The sequence below is a fragment of the Nomascus leucogenys genome, chromosome 17, assembly GCF_006542625.1.
Source record: "Nomascus leucogenys isolate Asia chromosome 17, Asia_NLE_v1, whole genome shotgun sequence".
Classification (NCBI taxonomy): Eukaryota; Metazoa; Chordata; class Mammalia; order Primates; family Hylobatidae; genus Nomascus; species Nomascus leucogenys.
In genome coordinates, this window is record NC_044397.1 from 74069719 (window position 1) to 74093945 (window position 24227).

General features: G+C 49.1%; 1 protein-coding gene across 3 annotated transcripts in view; it reads right to left on the bottom strand.

Annotated features, from left to right (window-relative positions):
- Positions 1–24227, bottom strand: part of ADCYAP1R1 (ADCYAP receptor type I) — a 58921-nt gene that overhangs the window by 8322 nt on the left and 26372 nt on the right. The window contains exons 5-14 of one of the 3 annotated variants that reach the window (XM_030796032.1): positions 22541–22561; positions 21421–21462; positions 18904–19013; positions 18331–18428; positions 17723–17855; positions 16629–16782; positions 16163–16223; positions 15470–15539; positions 10407–10498; positions 2932–3015 (exon numbers count right to left, since the gene is read on the bottom strand). In XM_030796032.1, the coding sequence (XP_030651892.1) occupies positions 2932–3015; positions 10407–10498; positions 15470–15539; positions 16163–16223; positions 16629–16782; positions 17723–17855; positions 18331–18428; positions 18904–19013; positions 21421–21462; positions 22541–22561 (865 nt within the window). The remainder of the gene's footprint in view (positions 1–2931; positions 3016–10406; positions 10499–15469; positions 15540–16162; positions 16224–16628; positions 16783–17722; positions 17856–18330; positions 18429–18903; positions 19014–21420; positions 21463–22540; positions 22562–24227) is intronic. The other 2 variants (XM_030796033.1, XM_030796034.1) reach the window with 2 other exon arrangements.

Consider the following 24227-nt stretch of genomic DNA (forward strand, 5'->3'; position numbering starts at 1 on the left):
TCAGCCCCAGTCCCTTATTCTCCCTCCAAGCTGGGGCCCGTGTCCACGGACCCCTCAGCATTCTCTCCCAGTGCAAGTGGCCTGGGCTGCCAGGACTCTCTGGGATACTGTGGGGAGACATCCCCAGTCTGCAGGGCACCCAGTCAATAGCCTGTAGAACCACTAAAAATGTGCACACAATTTACAGGGACCCCTTGGGTGACGTGCAAAACCCTCTGGAAAAGCAAAGTCAGGATAAAACACAGGGATCGGACTGAGAAGCTTAAGGGAAATGCAGGGTCCTCAGGCAGAGCAGCCGCTCTCCTGTTCTGGAAGAAAGCTCTTTGTGCCTAAAAGAAGCAGCCCTCAATGGGCCACAGAGACAGTTGGCTTTTCAGAGTCTGGGGCTAGCCCGGACACTCACCAAGTGATGGGGGGGTGCTGATGACAGGGAGGGAGGAAAGGCTCAGTGAATGGACCACAGAGGAAGAAACTCGGGAGGGATTCTAGGAGGAACTTACTGACCCTGGGCGTCGGCAATCTCCAACTGGGCAGGAGGAACCTGCTGCTGGGAAACTGAGTCAAAGATGGAAGAGAATGCTCTGAAGTGGGCCAGGCAGGGGAGGAAGGGCCGGAGGACTGCAGTGCTTCCTGAGGCAGCTCTCCTGGAGTTCCCCTGCCTGCCTCTGGCACTAGGCTGACAGCAGGGTGGGGCTCTGTTCTGAAGGCGCAGGGTCACAGAAGCCCACAGCTAGGACACCGGGACCATGTGCACTTGTGGGTCCTGCTCTATAGGGGGCACTCACAAGCATTCACCCAGAGTGGGCACACTGGCTCCCTGTGGGTCTCCCCAGAGAGTCCAGCTCTGCCCTGCAGATGCAGCCTGCCCCCACGCTGCACCTGGCCCGACTCCTCCAGAGGATCAGCCTCCCCAGCTCCCGGCATAGCTAAGTTCCCCGGGGTGGACAGCAGGCATGAGGCAGTCGTTTGATGTGGGGCAATTACATGATGTGTCCCTCTCTCCCTCATCCAGCCTTTCTGGGAGAGAATGTTCTGTTGAACATGGGAGCTCCAGATCTCTAGAGAAGCCGAACTCTTGGAGTCTGTGTGAGGCCCTTGACTTCCTAGCTTACACTGAGAGAGGAGAAGGAAGGAAGGAGGAGACACAGGGGGAGGAGGAGCAGCCTGAGGAGATCTTCAGGCAGAGGGAGCTCAGCCCGTAAAGGAAGAGGACCATGAGTGTAGGTGTCCACCCCTTCCCACCCGGCTGACAGACAAGGGCCAACGGGATCCGAGCAGTTTCCTGCTGGGCCCAGATGCGATCCTGACCAGTCCATGCTTCCAGCCTTCCTCTTATCTGTCTGTCTCTGACTGTGACTCCCTGAAAGTGGGGGTGGTGCCTCATTTATCTGGGGCAGGGAGTTGCCTGTTCCAAGAAGAAATCCATGTGGCACACAGGCCTAGCATGAGAGCCTCAGCATCCTCAAAACTGAATTCTCTCTTGGGCACTCGGATCTTGTTCATCTCTGGTTATCCATGCCTGGCACCAGAAGGCAACAGGGGGTGCTTGTAGAAGGAATGAAAGTCAGGAATGCAGAGGAAGATGGCCAGAAACACAGGGACATGGATGTCTTGGGGATTCCTCTGTGGCCCTACCTATAGGGGCTACTTTTTAAAAGATGTCTATTGAAGGAGCCCAGGAAAGGAAGCTGACCCTGCAACATGCCTGTGGCCCCTGCCTTCCTCCTCCTGGCATCTGTTCCCATAGGTGGGACCATTTCCAAGTACTTGTCCCTGTAGTCTGAAAAGGGCCCTGGAAACCAAGAAGTCAAATCTCTCCAGCTTCCGTGGTGGAATTACATGGGATGGATTTGAAGTATGAGAAACAGTGACCCTTCAGGCCTTTCCCAGCCACAAGGTGGATGCAGTGATGGTAGTGAGGGCATCCCACAGCACAGTTCAAGGGCAACACCTTCCCTCCCCAGCAGCCCCACAGCAGCCCCAGAACAGTCAGGGACTTCTGCTAGGGAGCCAGGGCATCCCAGTGGCCACTTTGGCAAATGGGGCAGTAGGGACAGACAAGGGGTCTCTAGAGCCCAGGGTTCTGGGGCTTCTAAGCTAACCGAGGTCTTGCAACAGAAACATATGATGTGAGCCACTACCCATAATGACACGGGGCCTAGGCCTCTGTCCTCCTGCCCTGAGGAGCCAGCAATGGGCAGAAGAGTCCTAAAATACCAAGAAGGGCATCAGAGATGTCCAAATTACAGTGGGCTACCCAGGGGGGCAATGGCACCCTAAGTAAAAGGGATGTCCAAATTGAATAAATCTGATATTCCAGCCAGAGACTCCTTGGGGCAAAGTGCTTAGGATTCTCTGGGTTCAAATCCTCCCTCTGTCAATTAGGGGTCCTTGAGTGAGTTACTTCATCTCTCAGCACTTCGGTTTTCTCATCTGTAAAATGGTGATGATACCAGGACCCAACTCATAGAGTTGTTGTGGGGATTAAGTGAGTTCATGCTGACTCACACACAAAGTGCTATGGACAGTGGAGTGAAGTTCCCTGCCCTGTGTGGGGGAAGCTCTATATGAACTCAGGCTCTAAGACTCTCGGAAATAATTTGGCAGTTGAAAACACTGAAGCTCAGAGAAGTTGGGGACCGAGGAAGGCCACACACCAGGCAGCAGCGGCAGAGAATATGGGGGTGCTGCCTCCTCAGGAAGCACCCACAATGGCCGTAGATCCATCCCCACACCCTGCCCACCCACCCCATGACCACGAGGCTGCAGAGAACTCACAAGACACACAGACACCAACATGCAACAGCCGGGAATAGGTTGGGGCTGGGAGGCAGAGGCTGGCTCTCCACTCTCCTCCAGCAGCGGCAGTGGCAGCATGCGTCCCCCACCCCTCCAGGATTCCCGGCCACAGCCTCGGCCACGCACACTTACAGAGTAATGGCGGACAGTTCTGACATCTTGCAAGAGTGCTGCTGAGCCCGCTGTGGCTTGCAGTAGCATTTCTGCACGCAGCTGCTGGGTGTGACAAGATTAGCACTTCTGTCAGCTGGGGGGCACCAGGCAGTGAAGAAACTCAGTTTACAGGGAAGGCAGAAAAGAGGAGGGTATGGAGACAGGGCCAGGGCAGTCATGTGGAGGAGAATGAGGGAGCCAAGGGCCAAGACATGGGCAGCTCTGGACAGAGAAATGCACGCCTATACGTGGACATGATTGTGCATGGCCACACACGCATACACGCACGAACACTCACACTGGGACCACTGATAGGTGGGTGGACTTAGAGGGAAGGTGTGTATTCAGAAGGTGGCCTGGGATAGGTCTCACACAGGGAGCCAGAGGCTGCCTACAGAGTTGGCTCCAAGCAGAGCCCCGCCTCGTTGAGGTCCCACTCAACAAGATGAGAGCTGGAAACTCACACTGCCCATCTTCTGCACTGCCTAGCACAGGCAACCTGAGCCTCACATCAGGCCAGTTCTGGGCTTAGCTGTGAAGGTCAATTTGGGTGTCCGTCCACTGGTCTTTCCCCTCTACCCTCTCCCTCTCCTCTGGTCCATAGCTTCCTCCCTCTGAGCCCCCCAGCAACTCAGAATCAGCACATACATAGGGGACAGAGGTAAGTCAGATTGAATGAATTGTTAATTCATCCAGACCTAAACTATTCCAATACGATAGCCACTACCCATATGTGGCTATTTGAATTTAAATTAATCAAATTAAAAACCCACATCCTCAGTTGTTCTGGCCACATTTTAAGGGCTCAGCAGCCACGTGGAGCTAGTGGTTATCATATTGGACAGCACAGACATAGGACATTCCCATCACTGCAGGGAGTTCTGGGGGACAGTATTGGGCTGGACTTCATAAAAGTTCAATGGGCAGGGGCTGAAGACTGAGAGGAGCACCTTTGGGTGCTGCCCCATGGCTTACAGAAACAAACCACCTCAAGGAGGGGGGCCCAGGCTGCAGTCTCGCTCTACATTCTCCTGGGTGGACCCAGGACTTCTGTCTCCTCAGGGAGGTCTCAGGCTGACTCTCCGTGTCTCCAGCCCACCATGGTCCTGCTTGGACTTGGGCTGACACACACCATGAACACTTTCCCCTTCTCTGACAGATGTGTCAGAGATAGATGATGAGCTGTATCATCTTCTCAGATTGCAAAAGAGTTGCTACTTGACTAACTCTCCTCAGGTACCACATGGCTCTGAGGTTCCCGGTGCTGGTCAATGAATTAATAAATCAGATTGGACCTGATGCAAATGAGGACAGCTATAGAGACCACACCCTTGGCATTCAGGATCTGCCTTGTGTGATTCCAGCTCTTTAAGAGTAAGCCTAAAGGTACCTGACAGGTGGTGTTGTGTCATTTTGCTGAGGCCAGAATTTGTGTCACACATTTCCAAGATGGGGCAAGCCCAGGTCCCCCCCGCATCTGTGCATAATGGGTTTGGGGTTCTCATTCAATAAACAGCACCATTCAAGTCACACCACACTGTGAGGTGGGCGCTACAGATCCCCTTTTCCAGAAGAGGAATGCTGAGGTTTAGTTTGATGCTTTGCTACTCAGACTGTGGTCCCCAGACCATCAACACCAACACCACCTGAGAGCTTCCTAGAAATGCAGAATCCCAGGTGCCACCTCAGACCTGTGATCAGAATCTGCATTTTAACTAGATCCCTGGGGGATCCACATGCATGCCAAAGCTTGAGAAGCACTGTTACGAGGTATTCATCTATCTGAGAAGTTTCTTCATGATTCCTCAATGAATGTCAAAAGTCTGTTTCGCAGTCATACAAAGAGACAGACTCAAATAAGTAGATTTTTCTCAATAATTAAAATAGCTTAACTGGGTATACAGAAATGGTACCTATTCTATTCTTCAAATTTATTATGTACCTTTTCCTAGCTGAAAAGTTGGTTAGTCTCAGGCTGGGCACAGTGGCTCATGCCTGTAATCCCAGCACTTTGGGAGGTCGAGGCAGGTGGATCGGCTGAGTTCAGCAGTTTGAGACCAGCCTGGGCAACATGGTGAGACCCCGTCTCTACTAAAATACAAAAAATTAGCTGGCCATAGTTGCAGGTGCTTGCAGTCCCAGCTACTTGGGAGGCTGAGGCAGGAGAATCACTTGAACCCAGGAGGCAGAGGTTGCAGTGAGCCAAGATCGCGCCACTGCACTTCAGCCTGGGCAGCAGAGCAAGACTCTGTCTTAAAAATAATAATAATAATAATTGGTTATTCTCTCCTATGGCCAGTGACCCCTCAATCTTGGCTTGGGTAAACCACAGAAATCAGGGTCCAGGAGACCCCCCCAACTTCAGCTGTTGCCTCCTACATGCCAAGCTTAAACCTTCACCCCAAATTCTGAAGTTCTGCTCTGCAGCCCTGCTTTCTTTAGCTTCAAGATTGTTCCTGTCCCTCTTGGACCCTAGATGTTTCCATGGTAAACACAGACTCCTCTGATTTTTTTTAAGGATTTTTTGAAAGTATTCCAAAGACCATTTAGTGACAAGTTCACTGGGAAACCCTGCACCTGGTGAAGTTGTGTGGCTCTGATGGGGGTCGGGGAGGGCAGATCAAGGAGCAGCTTGGGGGAGGACCGGCCCTGGAGGGCTCTTGAAGGAGATGGGTCTAGGGAAAAGGCTTTCCCCAAACCTTCAATGGCTCTGCACAAAAGGACTCATAGAAAAGAAAAAGAACAAATAGTGCAGGAAAGCCAGAGACGGGGTGGGAGAAAGAAAGATGCCAGAATCTCTGAAAAGTCAGGACAACTAGGGAAAAGGGAAAATAAATTAAGTCAGGAAGAATGGATGAACCTAGACTGGCCGATGCAGTACATTCTGAGTTGGATCCAAAAGAGACTAAAAGCTCAGGCAAGGGTGTTGGGTGGGGCTGTCTGGAGAGCACAGCAGCCTGGCTCAGAAAGTGGGAGACCCTATCATAGGTGCAGGGCCCACCCCCACGTCTTCCATTCAGAGAGCCTTGGCCTCTAGGGCTGGCTCCGCCACAGCTTCATTGTGTGTCCACAGGAAAGTCACAGCTATTTCCATGTCTTAGCACTCACATCTGTTAGCCGGGGATCCAGCACACAGTTTCTATGAGGGCCAAACTCCAGAAACACTTCTGCAGCTGTTGTGTGCAGGGCTGGCTGGGCTACAGCCCTGGGAAACACCCAGAGGAACGCTACACAGAGACACCTGCAGGGAGCCCTTTGCAGGCAGCATCCCTGTCTTCTTCACGTCTGCATTCCTAGGGATCGATGTGGTGCTGGCCACTTGGCAGTCCACAGAATGTGGTGGGCTGAGCTGAACATACTCCCTAGGGTCTCTCCTGATGCTAAGATGCTGTGCACCCCCAGAGCCCTGCCCAGTCCCCGAAGTACTCCCTACCACACTGGCACCCCAGCTAGCAGCACAGCTCACGGATCCTGGGAACTTCCTGCCCACCACCACCTCCTCCCCAACCACAAGGACGAGCCACTCCTCCACACTGCCGGCCAGTCTGGAGGGGTCCCAGCTTGGAAGTCTGGGCACCCTAGCTCAGGGTTTTGCTCAGCCACTGACTGCTGGGTCATCTTAGGTGGTGCCATTTTCCTTCTCTGGGCCTTAGTTCCTCCGTCTGCAACATGAGGGTAACTATTCCCTGCTGCCGGCCCCTAACATGAACTTTGAGGATCGGGTGCTCCTCGGCAGGGGAGGAGGTGCTGTGGAAATGGAAGATGGAGGCTGTGTGAGCTGGAAGGCTCTGGCTGTGGAGGAAACCCCTAAACTGAAAGCTGCCCGGCTGCACTTCTGCCTGGCCCCGGCACAGCCATCTCCAGAGATGTGTGCATCTTCCCCAAGGAGACCCCATGGGAGTACAAATGGGTTTTCCCTCCTCCACCCAAGCTGGAGCTTCCAATGCTTATCTTCCAGGGAGGAGGCCCCTGGAATGAAGGTGGTTCACTTCAAGGCAGGGGGCTGATGCTCTCCCCGAACAGTTAATGTCTACCCTGGAAGCCTCACCTCTCCCCTTTCTGAACCAGTTACCTGCTCACAGAGGTCAACTCCAGTTAACCCTGACCTACCCGAGGCTTAGTGCCAACCCCAGCTGAGGGCTAAGCCCTAACCCCCCTCACCCCTGCCCCAGACCAAGTCGACCCTGAGCACATGCTGAGCCCTGACCCAGCCCCTGATGCCCACTGCCCAAGTCCTGTCCCCAGCCACTCATCCTACCAGGTGCATCAGGTCAGAGACAACAAGTGGCTCAGTGCCACCGTCCCCCTGCAGAGGCCCCAGACCCCAACAGGTGCTTCTGAGGCTGGGCCAGGAACACCATCTTGGTCTATGGAGGACAAACCCTTATCACCTGAGCAGCTGGAACCAACCTACAGGAAAGGGAGTGAATGCTGGTCTGAGGGCACAGGCAGGGGGTCCTCTCGGGCTTTCTTGGGGACTCGCGGGCTTAAATTTGTTCTGGAAATAAGAGGAAAAAACCGGAGAGCTGTTGTGCGCAGATCTGAAGGGCTTCTCGGCCCCACACATAACTCTGGTACCCCAGGGGACTCCGGCACAGCCCGGGAATCTCCCTCTCCCCCCATTCCCTGCCCTCTCACCTCCCCTGTGCCTGACATTCTCCCCTCCTCCCAGTGCAGACACCTCCCAGCTCAAAGCCAGCTCTGCCAAGCACTCTGGGCTGAGGGAGCTTTCACACAGGCTGGAACCCACCAGGGGCCTCTTCTTCCAGGAAGCCTAATTTTGTACACTTGTTTAATGCTATCTTTTCATCTGTACATTCCTTGAGGACAGCGATGATGGTGCTGTCAAGCTTGGGGTGAAAGGCCTGCCTGCACCATAGCCATGGCATCCTCCTTCCTCCTGGATTCATGTCACTTCACTGATAACTAGTTCCCTCAGCTGTAACATGGTGATTCTATTTGACAGCGGCTTACCTATTCCACCATATTCACTGGATGTTTGCAGGTGTTAAATGTGCATGGGTGTGGCAGCAAGTATTTCCAAGTGCTCTACAGCTCTTAGCAGCGCGGTCAATTGGATTACTACTCACATGGGCCAACAGGGTCTCCTTGACCCTGTCACTCAGTCATGCTGCTGGACTGAATGGGATCAAGCTGATCCCCTGTCCTGTGTGGGCACTCCCACTTGGCTCACAGACTTCATCCATCTGAGTTTTTAATCATGGGCACTCAAGACTAGCAGAGGTTTGGCTTTCTCTAAAAAAAATGGATTGGCTGAGATTGCAAAGGGATTTTTTTTTTTATGCCAGAAGCAAACCAACTAGCTGCATTTTTTAATGTCCCAGATTAATACCGTACTTAAATGTACAAACCATGTGCTAAGTACAGGTAGCTCTTATCTATGCATTAGGAAGACCTTACAAGACTCAAGGCTCCTGGTCTGTGGAGAACCTGAAACCTTGGCTCACACTTCTTTCCCACCAGGCCCTGGGGGTTCTTGCTGCCCAAAGCAGAATGTCTGAGTTGGCAAAGTATGTTCAGGGTTCAGTAGGGTATCCTATTTAGTAGGGAAAGCTGACAGGACCCCCAAGAGAAGAGGCTGGGGGGCCCTCAGTAGAAGAACAAATCCTAGCAGGAAGGGGAGGAAATCAAGACCACTAGAGCTCAAACGAGAGATGAAGCTGACTTAGCTCCCTGCCAGCTTCAAATATGGGAGACAACTGTATGTGACCTGATCCACGACCAGATCAGTGTGTGACCTGATCCACGCCCAAGCAGGAGAAACTGAGACCAGACACGAGGGCAATGTCCAACACTAGACAGGAGAGGAGGCGAGCAGTGGGGCCCTATTTTGTGAATCCTTGAGATGAAGGCAGGAACGATATCTCTAGGGCAGGTTATGTAACAGCAAAGGGCTGGCCCCCCACCTGACAGTGCAGGGCTTCTAAGACTTTATGATTTATATTGATAATTTTCTACTACATAATATACACATATAAGCAAGAATTGGTAAAAACTTGCAAAAACATGAAAGAAAAAACAGTAAATGGATAGGAAAAAAAGCACTTTTTCCAATGTAATGTAATCATTGTATAGGTAGAAAAAACCTGGCTGAACACTCCAGGCCCTGTGCTAGTACCCCACCCCTGTGAAAGGGTTTCCACATGGGGAGGTCCCCAGGCTGAACAGATTGACAGTCCAAGAACAAGCTCCACCCCCCTGAGGAAGCCTCAAGGAGCCTTAGGGAAGGATCTGGGATTTGGTCTCTGAGCAGTTCCTGCCTCTCCCGCTAGGAGAATGGCTGATTAAGGGGACCCTGGGGGAAACCTGTACTGGGATCTCTCACTGTCCCACTTGTCATCTACTGGGGAGCCAGTAGATGCTGTGACCCCAGGTTGGGGTCTCTGATGAAGGCAGGACCATGGACCCAATGAGGCACCCAGTGAAGATACCTCAGCTCCTCCTCATCCGCTTTCTTCTGAAGGAGTGGAGGAAGCCACACATAGGGCTTTTGCCTTACCAACAGAAGGACCCCAGGGACTGCCCTCAGAGCCAGAGTGTGCCCATCCACCCCTCCAGCCAACCACAGGTGACAACCAACCTTCCTCCCCAGCATCAAAAATGTCCTCATACCCCACACACCCAGCTGGTCATGCTCCCATTCAGAAGGCCAGAGATGGGAGGTGGAAGCTGCTCTGTCTGATTTCAGAATGAGACAGGGTGGAGAGAGAAATGGGAAAGGGCAGGCAAAGATAGGCTGTTAGGGACATGACTGCAGAAATAATTCCTGGAAATCAAGTGGCCATGGAAGTGGAGAAAGCCCTATGCTCTATGGTAAGAGGCTGCCCTCTAACCCAATAATCCCCAACCAATTAGATGTTCATCAGAAAGGAAGGAGTTGAAGAAACAGGACCACATGCAGAGGTAGAGTTGCCCTGAGGGCCAGTGGAGGAAAGAAAGTACCCGCCTTCCAACACCCAGACCAGTGAGAATGTGTCCACCTGACTCGCTGGTGGGAACTGGGCAACTTCCACAGTCTGGGCTGGGGGTGGGAATATCAGGCAACAGTGTATTCAATAGTATTCATGAGCTTCCCACAGAACCAGGAACCCCAAAGGAAACTCAACTTCTAACCAACCAGGACCCTACCTCCCTTAGGAAATCTGATGTTTTCCATTTTGACTTTCCTAGTCAGTCTCTCTGTCAGGCTCTCTCTCTTTCTCTCTCTCTCTTCCTGCCCATCCATATGATGGCCATGCAGCTGAGGAGCTCCTGGGTTTGCTGAATGCTGGAAGCGCAACTATATTAAAGGCTCTTTAATCAGAAGAAGATCTGCAAATGCTGATGCTAGGTCACCCTATCAGCAAAGCCCAGGCCTTCTTCTGCCTGTGACCTGAATGCAGGGCCCACTTGGCTGTCAGAAATGGCTGTGGCATCCACACAATGGTACTTACAAGTAGATGCTGGACTCATTGCCTCCCATGTCTGGAGACTGAAGTTTCTGCACAAGGATGACGATAATGCCAATAAAAAGCACAAAGTTAACCTGAGGAGCGAAAAAAAAAAAAAGCAGATGGACATGATTCTGGGCAAGGACTTTCTATACCTCTGCCTCAGCATAAGCTATTATTCCCCCAGCAGGACCCTCCCCCCACCTAGTCAAGATCCCATCTACACTTCTAGTCCAAGATGGCGGTGTGATAATTCGCATTTATCTCTCCAGCCTCCCACAGTATCATTAAAATGAAGGAAGAGATAGAAGAAAAAGAATTCCATAGAAGTATGGGAAATAGGAAAGGACGTCATGAGTAAGTAAGAAAAATGAGCCATTTCTAAAAGAGAAAGAGAAAACAGGATCAGGGTGATGGGAAAACTGCAGCCTAAAAGAGATAAAGTAAGGCTATTGCAGAAGTGAGAGTTGTTCTCTAGAGAAATTCCAAGTTCAGAGTCATCAAATATGGGTAACCAGAATGGACAGCCATAAGCATTGCTAATTAAAGGGCTGCCTGGGAGTGGCAATAGTAGCATTGCCTTCAGATAAAGACTGGGGACAAAAGCTTCCTAAACAAAGTAGGAAGCTATGTGAACAGTCACAAAGGAGGAAGAAGGGGAGCAAAGAAACAGAAACAAGGCACAATGACAGGACTACACAGGACTGCACATCAATATCCTTCAGGCGTAGCCAGAGCAGCCCTTGGAGGAAAAAAACGAAGAGCCAAAAACTAACTGATTAAAAAAATAATAAATACTGAAGAACACTTAAGCATTCAAATCAAAAGCTAGGGAAAGATTACCACAAATGTAACTTATATAAGAAATAAATTAATAATTATAAAAAATTATCAGAAAGAAATCTGAAAAAATAGAACTGATCAATAAAAATAAAGTTTTATTTTTGCTTTTATCTTGTTTGTTGGTTTTTACAGATGAATTGAATGACAAAGCCTGTTCCATGAGGGCAGGATTCTGTCAATTTTGTTCTCTGCTACATGCCCAGTTTGATCAACGTCTGAAGTTTACAAAAATAAGCAACGGGGAAAGGACTCCCTATTCAGCAAATGATGCTGGGATTGCTGGTTCACCATATGCAGAAGAGTGAAACTGCACCCCTTCCTTACACCATATTCAAAATTTAACTAAAGATGAATTAAAGACTTAAAGGTAAGATCTCAAACTATAAAAGTCCTAGAAGAAAACCTAGGAACCACCATTCTGGACATAGGCCTTGGGAAATAATTTATGTCTATCTCCTCAAAAGCAATTGCAACAAAACCAAAAATTGACAAGTGGGACCTAATTAAACTAAAGAACTTCACAGCAAAAGAAACTGTCAACAGAGCAAACAGACAACCTACAGAATGGGAGAATATATTTGCAAACTATGCATCCAACAAAGGTCTAATATCCAGCATCTATAAGGAACTCAATTCAAAAGCAAAAGACAAATAATCTTATTAAAAATTGGGCAAAAGATATAAATGGATACTTCTCAAAAGATGTACAAGCAGCCAGCAAACATATGAAAAAATGCTCCACAGCACTAATCATCAGAGAAATGAGAATCAAAACCACAATGAGATACCATCTCACACCAGTCAGAATGGCTATTACTAAAAAGTCAAAAGACAACAGATGCTAGGGAGGCGGCAGAGAAAAGGGAACATGGAAACACTGTTGGTGGGAATGTAAATTAATTCAGCCACCATGGAAAGCAGTTTGGAGATTTCTCAAAGAACTTAAAACAGAACCATCATTAGACCCAGCAATCCCGTTACTGAGTATATGCTCAAAGGAAAATATATCATTCTACAAAAAAGACACACGCATTGGTATGTTCATCACAGCACTATTCACAGTAGCAAAGACATGGGACCCACCTAGGTGCCCATCGATAGTGGATTGGATAAAGAAAATGTGGCACCTATACACCATGGACTACTACACAGCCATAAAAAGAATGTAGCCACATCCTTTACAGCAACATGGATGCAGCTGGAGGCCGTTATCCTAAGTGAATTAACACAGAAACAGAAAAACCAAATATCACATGTTCTCACTTAGAAGTGGGAGCTGAACATTGGGTACTCATGGACATAAAGACGGCAACAATGGACACTGGGAATTACTAGACAGGGAGGGAGGATCGGGGGCAAAGGGTTGAAAAACTAACTATTGGGTACTATGCTCACTACCTGGGTGATGGGATCAATTGTACCCATAACTTCAGCATCGTGTGATACACCTATGTAACAAACCTGCACATGTATTCCCTGGATCTAAAATAAAAGTTGCAATTATTTTTTAAAAAAGGAAAAAATCAATACCTGGTACTTAGTAATACTGCTAACTGTATGTGTTAGTCAATGAAAACGGAGAAAATATAATTAAACAAATTTAGGAATAAGAAAGATGGCAAGACAGTAGACATATACAATATTTTAAATGATGAGAGAAAATTGAACAAAATGGGAAAATAAATATTAACAAAATCAACGTAAGAAGAAATAGAAAATCTAAGTAGAGCAATAACCTCAGAAGAAGTTAAAAAGTAGTTAAAGGTGTACACATTAAAAGGTACCAGGTCCAGATAATTTTATAGATCAGTTCCAGAATAACATTAAGAAAGATGTAATTTACATACTGCTTAATTGTTTCAAGGCAAATAAAAAAAATAAAACCTTTAGGATTACCTACGAGGCTAACAAAATTTTGCTATAAAAACAGAATAAGGAGAGAAAACACACAGATACACACACACACACGTACCTAAGACCATAGAATTTTATGAACAATGCCAAAAACTTTAAACAAAATATTAAAAAACAAAATTTAGCAATACAGTAAAAGAATAAACAGATCATGTCAATAAAGGTTTTACCCCAGAAATGCACCCCCAAAAATCTAATATTTGTTAAAATAACAGATTAAAACAACAAGCTTCCATTATCCCCCATAAGACCAGCAAGTATAATTCAGCAACAGAAACATCAACGAAGACACAGGAAATGAGCGCTCTTGTACCTTGCTCATTGAGAGCAATCTGATCTGCATGAAAATGTTAAATGTACATACCCTTTGTCCCAGAAATTCCACTCTTGAGATTTATTCTAAAGACATATTCACGTATGCTCAAGATAGGCACAAATATATTCATTGTAGCACAGTTCATAACGAAGAAACACTGGAATACTATAAACATCCATCACTAAATAAATTATTACTTGAATGAATGCCTCCAAAACACATTGATACAATTCAATATCCATTCCTGATTAAAAAAAAAAAAAACACTGAAACAAGCCAAGAAGAAAAATTTTCCCAATTCAATGAAGGGTAACTGCCAAAACTAGAGCAAACATCATCCCTACAAAAACAAGGGCCAAGAGATGTAAACACTGGAAAGAAAGAGCAAAATTTATTTTCATTTGAAGATTATATAATTTTCCACCTAGAAAATCCATGAGAACCAAGTGAAAAGGGATAAAAACCAATAAGAGAATTCAGAAACATAACTAAGAAAAGACACAATACATAAAAAACAATAGCTTTCCTGTACACCAGCAATAGCCCATTAGAAAATACAATGAAAGAATGATTCCCAGACCCACTTAAAGCCCAAACTGGAAAACATCTTAGAGGTAAACATAACAAGAACAAGGAAGAAAACTAAAAAACTTAACCAAAATGACTCTATAAGAAAGACTGAATACATGGAGAATCATGCCGCATTCTTGGAGAGGATGACTCAATCTTTTAAGAAAATAAATTCTCCTCCAAATTAGTCTGTAAATGCAATGCAATTCCTACACAAATCTTAACTAGACTTTTTTGGTGCAACTTGACAAGGATATTCAAAAGTACACCAGAAGCAGTAAACGTGTAAGGAAAATTTGAAGAAAACAAAAGAATAATGAAGGGAAAATCTGCATACCAGAACATGCTACAAGGTTACAGTAACTAGCATAATGGTGCATCTGCCATGGGAATGGACAATACATTAGTAACATAGAATAGAAAGTCTGGAACCAAAGACCAGTATATTGAGTGTTTATAATAAAATGACATTTCAGCATAATGGAGAAAGGATTCAATAAAAAGGATTGAGAGGGTAGAATGTCCATCCATTGAAAATTAGATAAAATTGAATATCATTTCAGACCAGACAAAACAATAAAATTTCAGCTGGATGGAAGATGCATATGTAATAGTCCACAAAAAGTGTAGACTTTGTTTTACATCCACAAAAGTGTTACAAAACAAGAATAACATTTTTATATCTTGGGTTGGGAAAGGCCTCCATCAACAAGAAATAAGGCATGGAACTCACTAAGAGAAATCTTGACCATTTGATTGTATAAATGCTATGCAGAAATGGAAATATACTTACAACATACACAACATAGGAAGTGTTAACTATCCTTTAAACTGTAACTAATAAAATCTGATAGAAAACTGAACAAGAAAAATAAACAGGAATATCCACAATAAAAACAAATTGCCAATTAATTTCTGGAAACAAGTGCTCAGTCACACTAGCGAGATGGAGAAATGTACATTAAAATTATAAGCCAGCATTATCCTCCATAAGCCTATGCAAAAAATTAAATTATTGATTAAGTGTAGACAATGAAATGGGGAAATGAGCCACTCTTTCTGAGGAGGAATAAATTGTTAAAGGGTTTTTGTAAAGCAATTTGGGATCTGAAATTTTAAATGTGTACCCCTTTCAACCCAGCAATTCCACTTCTAAAGATTTATTCTAAAGAAATATTTCCACATGCTCAAAATTATGCACAAAACTATTTCTATTTTTTGTAATAAGGAAAAAAATGGGACAATATAAATCTTCAGTGCTAGGGGAATAGCTAAAGTTTGTGCATCCCTGTTACAGATTATAATGCAGCCATGATGGAGGAGGAAGTCAGGTTGTGTGGGGACTCTTTCATTTCTCTTCCTCGCGTGCCTTTCTGCCCAAGACCCTGTCTCTTCCCTTCCTCTTCTTCCCAAGGACACTCACCATGATAGAGCCAACCACAGGGCCTTTGATCACCCACCACAGAGCTGTGCTGTCATTCATATCCCAGCAGCTGAAAGATGGACAGAGAGAAGCAAGATCGTGTCTGTGAGTCGGCAGCATAGAAGCCTGCAGGACGCTGCCCCGCCTAGCTGGGTGCCCGACACTTTCACCACCGCAGCTCTCTGAGGAGGGGCTGGCTGGAAGAAGAGCTCTCCAGCGGGCTGCAGACTCCAGCCTGGTCCTGGCTCTGAAAATCCCCTCCTTCTGAGCCTCTATCTTTCCCTCCGCTCACCTATCAAGGCAGAGCATGAAGCCCAGAAGTCAGGATCATCAGTGAGCTCCTGGGAAAGGACCATTTTTCCCCATAAGACCTACAGCTCTTAGGATGTGACCTCCCCCTCAACATGCTTTCTCCCCTCCCTAAAAGGAAAACAGACACTCAGCTGAGTGCAGAAGTAGACAAGGACTCAGAGACCTAGCACATTCTCTTGCTGGGTTCCTGGCTGAGACGCAGCTGGGTGGGTCACCTGTATGGGGCCAGGGCTCAGGTGGTGCCCAGTGCTGGGCTTTAGCGTGGGCCTGGCATTGAATGGTTTGTTGGGGACAGTTCATGTGAAGTCAGGGCAACTACTGAGAACCCATCTGTAAGAATCTACTCTGTGCTGCGGCCCTGACTCTCGAGCATGTACTAACCCTGTGTCATCAAAGTAGAGTCTCAGCATAGCCCACACCGTCACGCACACAGTTGGGGTCCCTGGGAGAAGAAGAAAAAGAGGTCCATGAGAACAGGAAAACCAACATGTCCAATGTCCACCACAGACCTGGGGCTCCGAGAGGCTATCGCTCCCCCATGAGACTTGGAATTCCTGGGAATTCTAACTGTCCCTCACACCCAGGCCTCCTGAGGATCTGTATCTCCCTCAGACCAAGGGCTGTCTTGTCTCTCAGAGGACTCCTGCATATAACTCCTCCCTGAGATAGTGAACTTTTCACAGGCAAGAAGAGTGAGAAAGAGTCCAAGACAGAGCCTAGGCCATTAGACTCGGGCAGGGCAGTGGCCCCTCCTCACCTGACACTTCCTGAAGGCGGAACGAAAGACACACCTGAACACACCTGACCACGGGACCTGAGCCTGTCCAAGCCATAGCCAGGAACCTACCCCAGCCAATAATGGTGTACCAGTAGAAGTATCTCCTTTCAGGGAAGAAGGTCTCCACCAGCAGAGTGAAGAGGTACAGGCCCTCGATGAACAGCCAGAAGTAGTTGGACACAACACAGTAGTGGAAGAAAACCATGACAGCCTTACATTCCACCTGCAGGGAGAAGCACCAGGGTGAGGGGTGTGAGCCCAACAGGAACAGGTGCAGGGGAGAATCCTAGGGCCCGTTGGCTCTGGCATGCTCAGGCTCAAACATCCCAAGGACCTAAGAGAGTCAATATTCCCGGATCAAAGAGTTGAAAATTGCAGCATCCCATGATTCTGAGTCAAAGCTGCCCATGGAGGAAAAACTGCACACACAGGACAAAGACAGGTGGCAGACACAGAGCCTCCCCACCGCCAGCTCATCCTCCTTCACTTTCCTGCTCCTTCCCTATCTCCCACAGAGGAGGGGAGGAGGGAGAGAAGCAGCCAGAGGACCCTGCAGGAGGCTCCTTGGTATAATGAGGATTTGGACACATTTCAGATAGGGGGATACATGTTCCTGGCTTCCAGAAATCTCTACCCATAGAGGCTCCCCAAGCATGTCCTCCTGGTCAAGGCCCTGGACTTTACACTCTTCTTCCTAACCTCCCTCCTCAAAGACCAGCTTCTCCACATGCTACCTCCTCCAGAAGTGAGACCTGGGGAGGTGTCCGGAAAGACCCAAAGCCAATCAGCACCTGGACTCCATCCCAGGCTAGTTAAATGACCAGGGGCTGGGTAAGCCCTCTCTCAGCATCAGTTTCCTCTTTAGTCAAGTGGGACTTGGTGTTCCCACCTGACCTTTCTCCTCTGCCTTGCCAAATGCAACACCCAGGCCAAGAGACAGGAAGCATTCTGGCTGGAAGTGATGTCGTACATTGGCTCATCGGCTACTAGTAACTTAATTCCTGAGTTTTCACATAAACCAGGGGTGGTGGGGCAATGCCTTCACCTGCAGGAACACACTTGACCTGCAGGGTGTCAGGCAGGTAATATGCATCCTGGGGAACCGAGGGGATGGTGTGGGGCCTTCCCGGCAGAGCCCTAATGGGCCTGCTCGGCTCACTCACAGTGGAGATGAAGCAGTGGTTGCTGTCCTGCTCCGCATACAGAATCCAGTCTTTGATGAAGACGGAGATCGCCCTCAGCATGAACGACACAAACAGGTTCATGTGGATGAAGTTGCGTGTGCAGTGCAGCTTCCTACATGAGTGGGCCAGGGGAGAAAGAAGCCTTGGACCCCACAGCATTTCACACCCTCCATGTGGGCATCTGTGGTGGGCCAACTCTGTGGCTTTATCTCAGCAGGTCTCCCACCCAGGCCACCCTCCTTCCTGCCACCTCTCTAAATCCTCACTCACTTCCAGGCCGCTATAACCCAGCTCCACCACCCCACATGGCCAGACTTCTCCCTCCTGTGGCCTCTGCCTATCTAAACCAGGAAGACAAAAGCAAGGAATGCAGATCTCCTGCCCAGGCTCTGCCTGGCTGCATAGCCCTGGACAAGTCAGTTGCCCTCTCTGGAGTGAAATTTCCCATCTGTTATCCTTGGGGTGGGGGAAATGCCTTCCAAGGGGTCTTCTAGGGCTGACATCAAGGGGGGAAGGGAGAGATGGACCGAGGCCTCTGAGGCCTTGGCCAGCTCTGGTGCTTGCTTGAATGTTGCTGAGGGTCTCACCGGAAGCGACACAGGATGACCATGGCAGTGGTGAGGGTGACGAGAGATGTGCTGTAGCCAACCGTGTAGAGGGCCTTCACTGACAGGTAGTAATAATCCTGAAGCAGAGCACAGGACATGCGGGACTTCATGTGAGACCTGCCCACAGCCAGGCTGCCTCTAGTCTCCCAGGCCAGGGCCTGCCCACCACCAGGCCTAGCTCCTCCTTCCTCTCTTCTGCTGATGTCATCTCCACCACCTCCCACCCCTGGCCAAGCCTCTTACTCCCCTTTGCACAGTGTCAGCATTCTGCAGATGCTCAATATATGCTGTTGAAGGCAAGAGCGCTGTCCAATCAGAACAGACACAGCCTTGGCCTGCACAAAGGTCCAAGAAGCCCCTTGCTGGGCCTGGCATTAACCCAGTGGCATTAATTCCAGTATCCTGGAAGAGCAGCCAGGTGCTGGTGGGGAGGAGTAGGCAGCATCCCAGTTGCTTCTCAGCCCCAGCAGGTGCTCATGAATGCTGCCTACTGACCTAAATTTCCTCAGCCCTACCCTCACCACCTCTGGGGAGCAGGGTGCAGACACTCACCTGGTCCCCAGTCTCAGATTCATATTCATCAAACCCACAGGCATCAAAGTAATGAGGGAAGGGCTCCGACCAGCCATCCTCCGTGCAGTTCCGGCTCACCACTCCCATGTCTGCAGCAAAAAGAAAACTCAGCAAGGCCCAGAAATGATTAAGAGGGCCCTGAAATTCTTATGCAAAAATTACGTGTTCAGTGGGAATTCCTGGAAACCCCCATGACCAACTGGGAAGCATGGGGAAAGATTTCAGAAATCAGTGATTGCTGATCAGAGGGATGGAGAGACAAAGAGCAAGCTCATCTCAACCAAAGATGGTGAGACTGCACCAGCTGAATCCAGCATCCCTGCATCCCTCCCCTCTCGAACATTTCCAAATGCTCCTCAGCGATGGGCCTGAGTCCTCCCTGGGACCTGGATCAGCACTTCTCAAATGTCAGTGTGCAGAACCACCTAGGAGACTGATCACAAATGCAGATTCTAGGCCTGCCCTTAGGGATTCTCTGTCAGGAGATCTGGGCACCTTCAGGAATCCCCTCTGGAGACTGCAGGGTGTGTGTGGGGTCCTTGGCACATCTTGGGAACATGGCTTGATGTGATGCTTTCCCTTGGAGCTCTGAGCCTCACAGCAGCTGCAACACCTCACATCAAGGGGACACAGGGCTTGCTTCATTAACAAGGTCCAGATTTCCAATAACGTAGGGCCGGATCTTACGAAGATACATATTTGGGTTTCTTTTAAAGTGTTGTCCTTCAGAGTTTGGGAGGGCTGTTTCCTGTCACTAATGTACTTTAATTTGCTTTTGGTTGACTTTAAGGCCATTCAGTGGGACACTCGAGGGGGTGGGATCAGTCATGGCCATTAAATGAGTCATTTGCTGGCTGCATAGTAGAGTCCAGGCTGGTTTTTGCCCTGCCCGGGGCCGTGTTAGTCTTTCATGATTGCTTTTTGATTCTCCCTTCATCTGATGGTTTATAATGGTGGGCCACTCATGTCCAGGGCAGGGGGGTGAGCAAGCAGCTCCCTTTTCCTCCAGCCCAGCACCTGAGCGTGGCCCCAGCCTGACACTGGGAGTGTACCCGGTCTATCAGGACACCTGTGGTTGGTTCTTCCCTTCACAGCATTCAAAGACCAAGACATTGTATAAAACAAGAGGCACCTGCAGAAAAGGGGCTCCAGTACCCATATTGCTGGACAGAAACCTCCCCTCTGCAGCCAAGGCCACCTCCAGGGAGCTCAGGAAAGAGGCAAGGAGGGCAGCAGGTCAGCCTCTGTGGGAGGCAGAGGCCAAGAGAAGAGATCCTCCTACTTTTCCAATCTGTGTCCCTCGCTTCCTGCATTAGAAGATCTAAGGCCAGTTCTCTTTAGCCAAGAAAGTCAGAAATGAACTTCCTGGGATGTGGGTAACTCTGCCAGAAAGGAGAGTTCTGCCCACAATAGGGAGACTGGGCTCCAGCCCTCCTCCAGCTCTGAGTTCTACGGCACAGGCTAAGGGGGAAGTTTGGCAAGCCCAGGGAGAGCAAAGGAGCTCACTTCTGTCCCACAGCTGATGCCAAACTGTCCCTTCTTCCAGCAAATCTGTCTCAGGCAACCTCCTTTTAAGTCCCTCTGAACACTTCTTTCAGAAAGTCTGAATGTCCCAGGGAAATCATCACCGTGGCCAAGTTCCTTCCCCTCCCTGGGCCTCATTTCCTCTCTGCTTTGCTCACATCAGGGTGGTGGGAAGAGGAAAGGGAAGCTGCTTTGGAAAACAATTTTTTTGAAAACAGTGTTCTAGAAGGAAAAGCGGTTTCCTTTCTTTTATTTTCCTTCTTTCTTTTTTTCCTTTTTATAACACAGTGTGGGCTCAGAGAAGTATAAACCCCTTTGTTCAGAACTGTTCTGTGAATTTGCCACTGTATTGTTCTGATAGAAATCTCCGGAAGATGGAGTGCTCTTGAGATTGTCAAAACCCCGCAGCGATTGTGCCTACTTCACTAGGCTGATTTGCCCCAGTAACTGCACAGGAACACGAAACTTTCGGGCAGCGTTCCCAAAGGGGTGCCGGGATCCCGAAGGGGTGCCGGTCCCGGATCAGCCCATCAGCATCACCTGGGAGACTGGCGAGACAAGCACATTCTCAGGCCCCACCCCAGGCGGAATAAATTAGAGACTGCCAGGAACCTCCGTTTAACAAGCGCACAAGGTAGCTGTGATGCACGGTTAAAGTTTGAGAGCCACTGTTCTACATGTTAGAGTTCAGAAACTGTCAAGGATCATCCAATTCAGGAGTTCTTTATTTGAAGTCCACAAAGGGACTCTAAGACATCTGTGGCTCCCCTGAAATTCTACACACGATGTTCTGTCTGTGCGCTTTTCCATGAAGATAATCTGTACCTTTATCAGAGAAAAAAAGTCACCTGCCAAAGATCACACAGCCACAGAGGAGCAGAGCCCAGCCTGGGATGGGGTTCTCAAAGCTCACATGGCAGCAGATGCCCTCCCTCCAGCCAGTCCATGGTCGACCCCAGCCTAACCCCTTACCTGAGAGATCTAAGGAGTTACTGTCACCAAAATCAGACTCTCCTGAAAAATACAGACATAGGCATGTATCAAAATGCCTGGCTTACAGTTAGCTACTGTTTACTCTCTACCCTGGAAGGTTCAGGCTACCCCAGTCTACAGGAAGTAGGGGATGGAGTCCTGGCCAAGAGGCAACATCACACACAGCAGCCGCGCACCTTTCTCACACACTACATCTTCTAACACCACTCTCACTTGCTTTGCGTTTCTGTGATGTTCAGGATGGTCCAGGACTGAGTTCTCCACCACCACAGGTAATGGAAATGGGCACTGCCAGGAGGATGGGAGGGCCTCCAGAATGGAGAGGAATGGGAGAAAATGAAAAGGGACGCGTTGGCCTTTTCAAAAAAAGGGCAAACAACAGCAACGTAGTCCCAGGGCTTGGGGTTTCCTTTTTGGTGCTCAACCCTCCACCTCAGGCTCCAAAACTGCTCTTCATCAAAGGGAATCCAGAAGACTTCATCTTCAGACAATTTTTTCTTCTCTCCCTACTCTTTATTCCCATTTCCACCCTTTTCTTATGCCAAACCCCCTGCTAGCAATGAGACCCCATTTCCACCCCATCCCCCTTCTCAAAACTCCTTTCCCAAGGTCCAGCTGACATGCCACCTCTTCCTGCAAGCCTCCCCTGACTTCTTCACTATTCTGCCTGCATGCTGCATCATTTGCTCTTCTGTTCTCTTGCTCACTGTGCATTCCGGCTTCTTAGCTGTCAGGGATGTCAATATCTGCACGGACTGATGCACATGTTCAGGTCTGTGCATATGCACATACATGCACCTACACTCATGTGTGAGCTTGTTTCTTAGCCCCTCCATTGATGAGTCCCGTCCTCCCAAACAAGCCTGTGAGGGACCTGAGGTCGTGCTTGTGTTGTGCATCTTCCTGTGCCCTCCAACCTCCAGAATGGCCAAGGTCGGGGAGAGGGGAGGGAGGAAGGAGGAAAGAACCTGATATCCAGTGAGCCTCTTACCCCACCCCCACCCCAATCCCAGCAGCCAGAGCCTGGGATCTCCTGAGGCTGGGCTCCTGCTGGATGGACAGAAAGACAGCGGTCTGTCCTCACCAAGGTTCCTCTTACCAATGGTTTCGGTCTCCCAGACTGAAACAGAGAGAAAGAGAGAGAGAGAGAAACATCAGAGGTGAGCAGCGGGGTGAGAAAAGTCAGGGGCTGCTCTCCTTGGGTCTTGCTGATCACTTCCTCCTCCTTCCCAACCCCAAACATTAAAGAGGGGCTCTGGGGGACCCAGAAGCCATCAGGACTATAAGCTGGGGACACTGGAGACCTCCAGAACAGAAACAAGCAGAGGCATTTGTGAGGAGGAGGGAGATCCGTGCTCCCACATCTCCAATCTCTCCAACATCCTACACAGCCACAGTCATCACAACAGGCTACCTGGGAACTGAGAAGAAACAGAGGAATCCCATTCTCTCCCTGCAAAGTACAAAGGCAAGTCTCACCAATCAAGTTTTGTGAACAGAGGTGCCAAAAGGCCCTGCCTTAATGAACCATTAAGAATCAGGTGTAAATAACACCTTCATTGTGCCACTGCCAGAGGAAGGAGGGAGTGTGGAGGAAAGTGTGTCTTAAGAAAATCTTATTTTACCATTGATTCATTTTGCCTTTCGTTGTTGAGAAGAAGGAGTCTGGCATGGAATCTGACCCAGAGTAGATGTTCAATAAACAAACTTTAAATAAATGACAGAACGAAAGAAATACATGAATGGAGGAAGTGATTAAGTTAGCTTCTACAGGAACGAATTGGAAATCAGGCTGAATCACTCACTGGCTGCCACCATGCCTGACTGCCCTCCAGTCCCACTGTATCTCTCACTCCAGCGCTTCCGTTGCCTGTATCCTCTTTCAAAATTCACTGTGGCCTGCTCAGGTCACACCCAATCCCCAAGCCCTCAGATGGGAGAGTTCAATGCCACCCTCCTCCTGGGCCGGCCGGTGGTCTGGAGGTGGAGGTGTTGCTGCAGAGTGCAGTGCATCTTAGACAAACCTTGGAGTGGGAGCCAGAGACGGGGGGACCTGGGACCCCCAACACAGGCCACTGTTTTCTCTGCCACCTCCTGCAAGCACCCCCCCTCCGCCAGGGCAGAGTCAGTTATTGGAATTCGAGGTTTGACAGCAAATTAGCAAATTTGCCTTTTGCCTCTCAGAGAGGACAGGGGACTGCAGCAGGCAGGACTCAGTGCTGGAGTGGAGCCTGGAAACTCGCCCCTTCTAGGACATCAGCCTAAGCCTTAGGCTGGAAAAGAAGAACGCTAAGGCCAGGTCGCATGGCCACACGCAACTCAGACCCCTCTGATACCCTCGGGAGCCGTCGCCCATGGCTTGATGGCCAGGAGGTGGCTCAGTAGGTCACCTGGCTGCAGCCAGCCCCGCCAGCTCTCCCTGCCCAGCCCCAACTCAGTGCCTCCAGCTGGCCACCCTGCCTCCTGTGACACTCACAGGGATGGGGTAGAAGGCCCGTGGAGGAGTTCACAGGTCCCAGCCGAAAGGCAGGAACCCTTCTGGGACCCATATCCAAAGAAGCCATCTACAGCTACCCCTTCCCCTCAGACACCCCCTGCAATGGAGATAGGGCTACCGCGGCTTCTGCCTGTGGAAAGAGCACCGCCTTCTCTCCCCTGCCCTCACCCTACATCCCACCTGTGCACAAAGCTCAGCCACTCTGCCCACCTTATGGGCTCCTCTATCGTTTTGGTGGCCCCTGGATCTCTCCACAGCACTTCAGTGGCCCCCAGAGACCTCAAACACA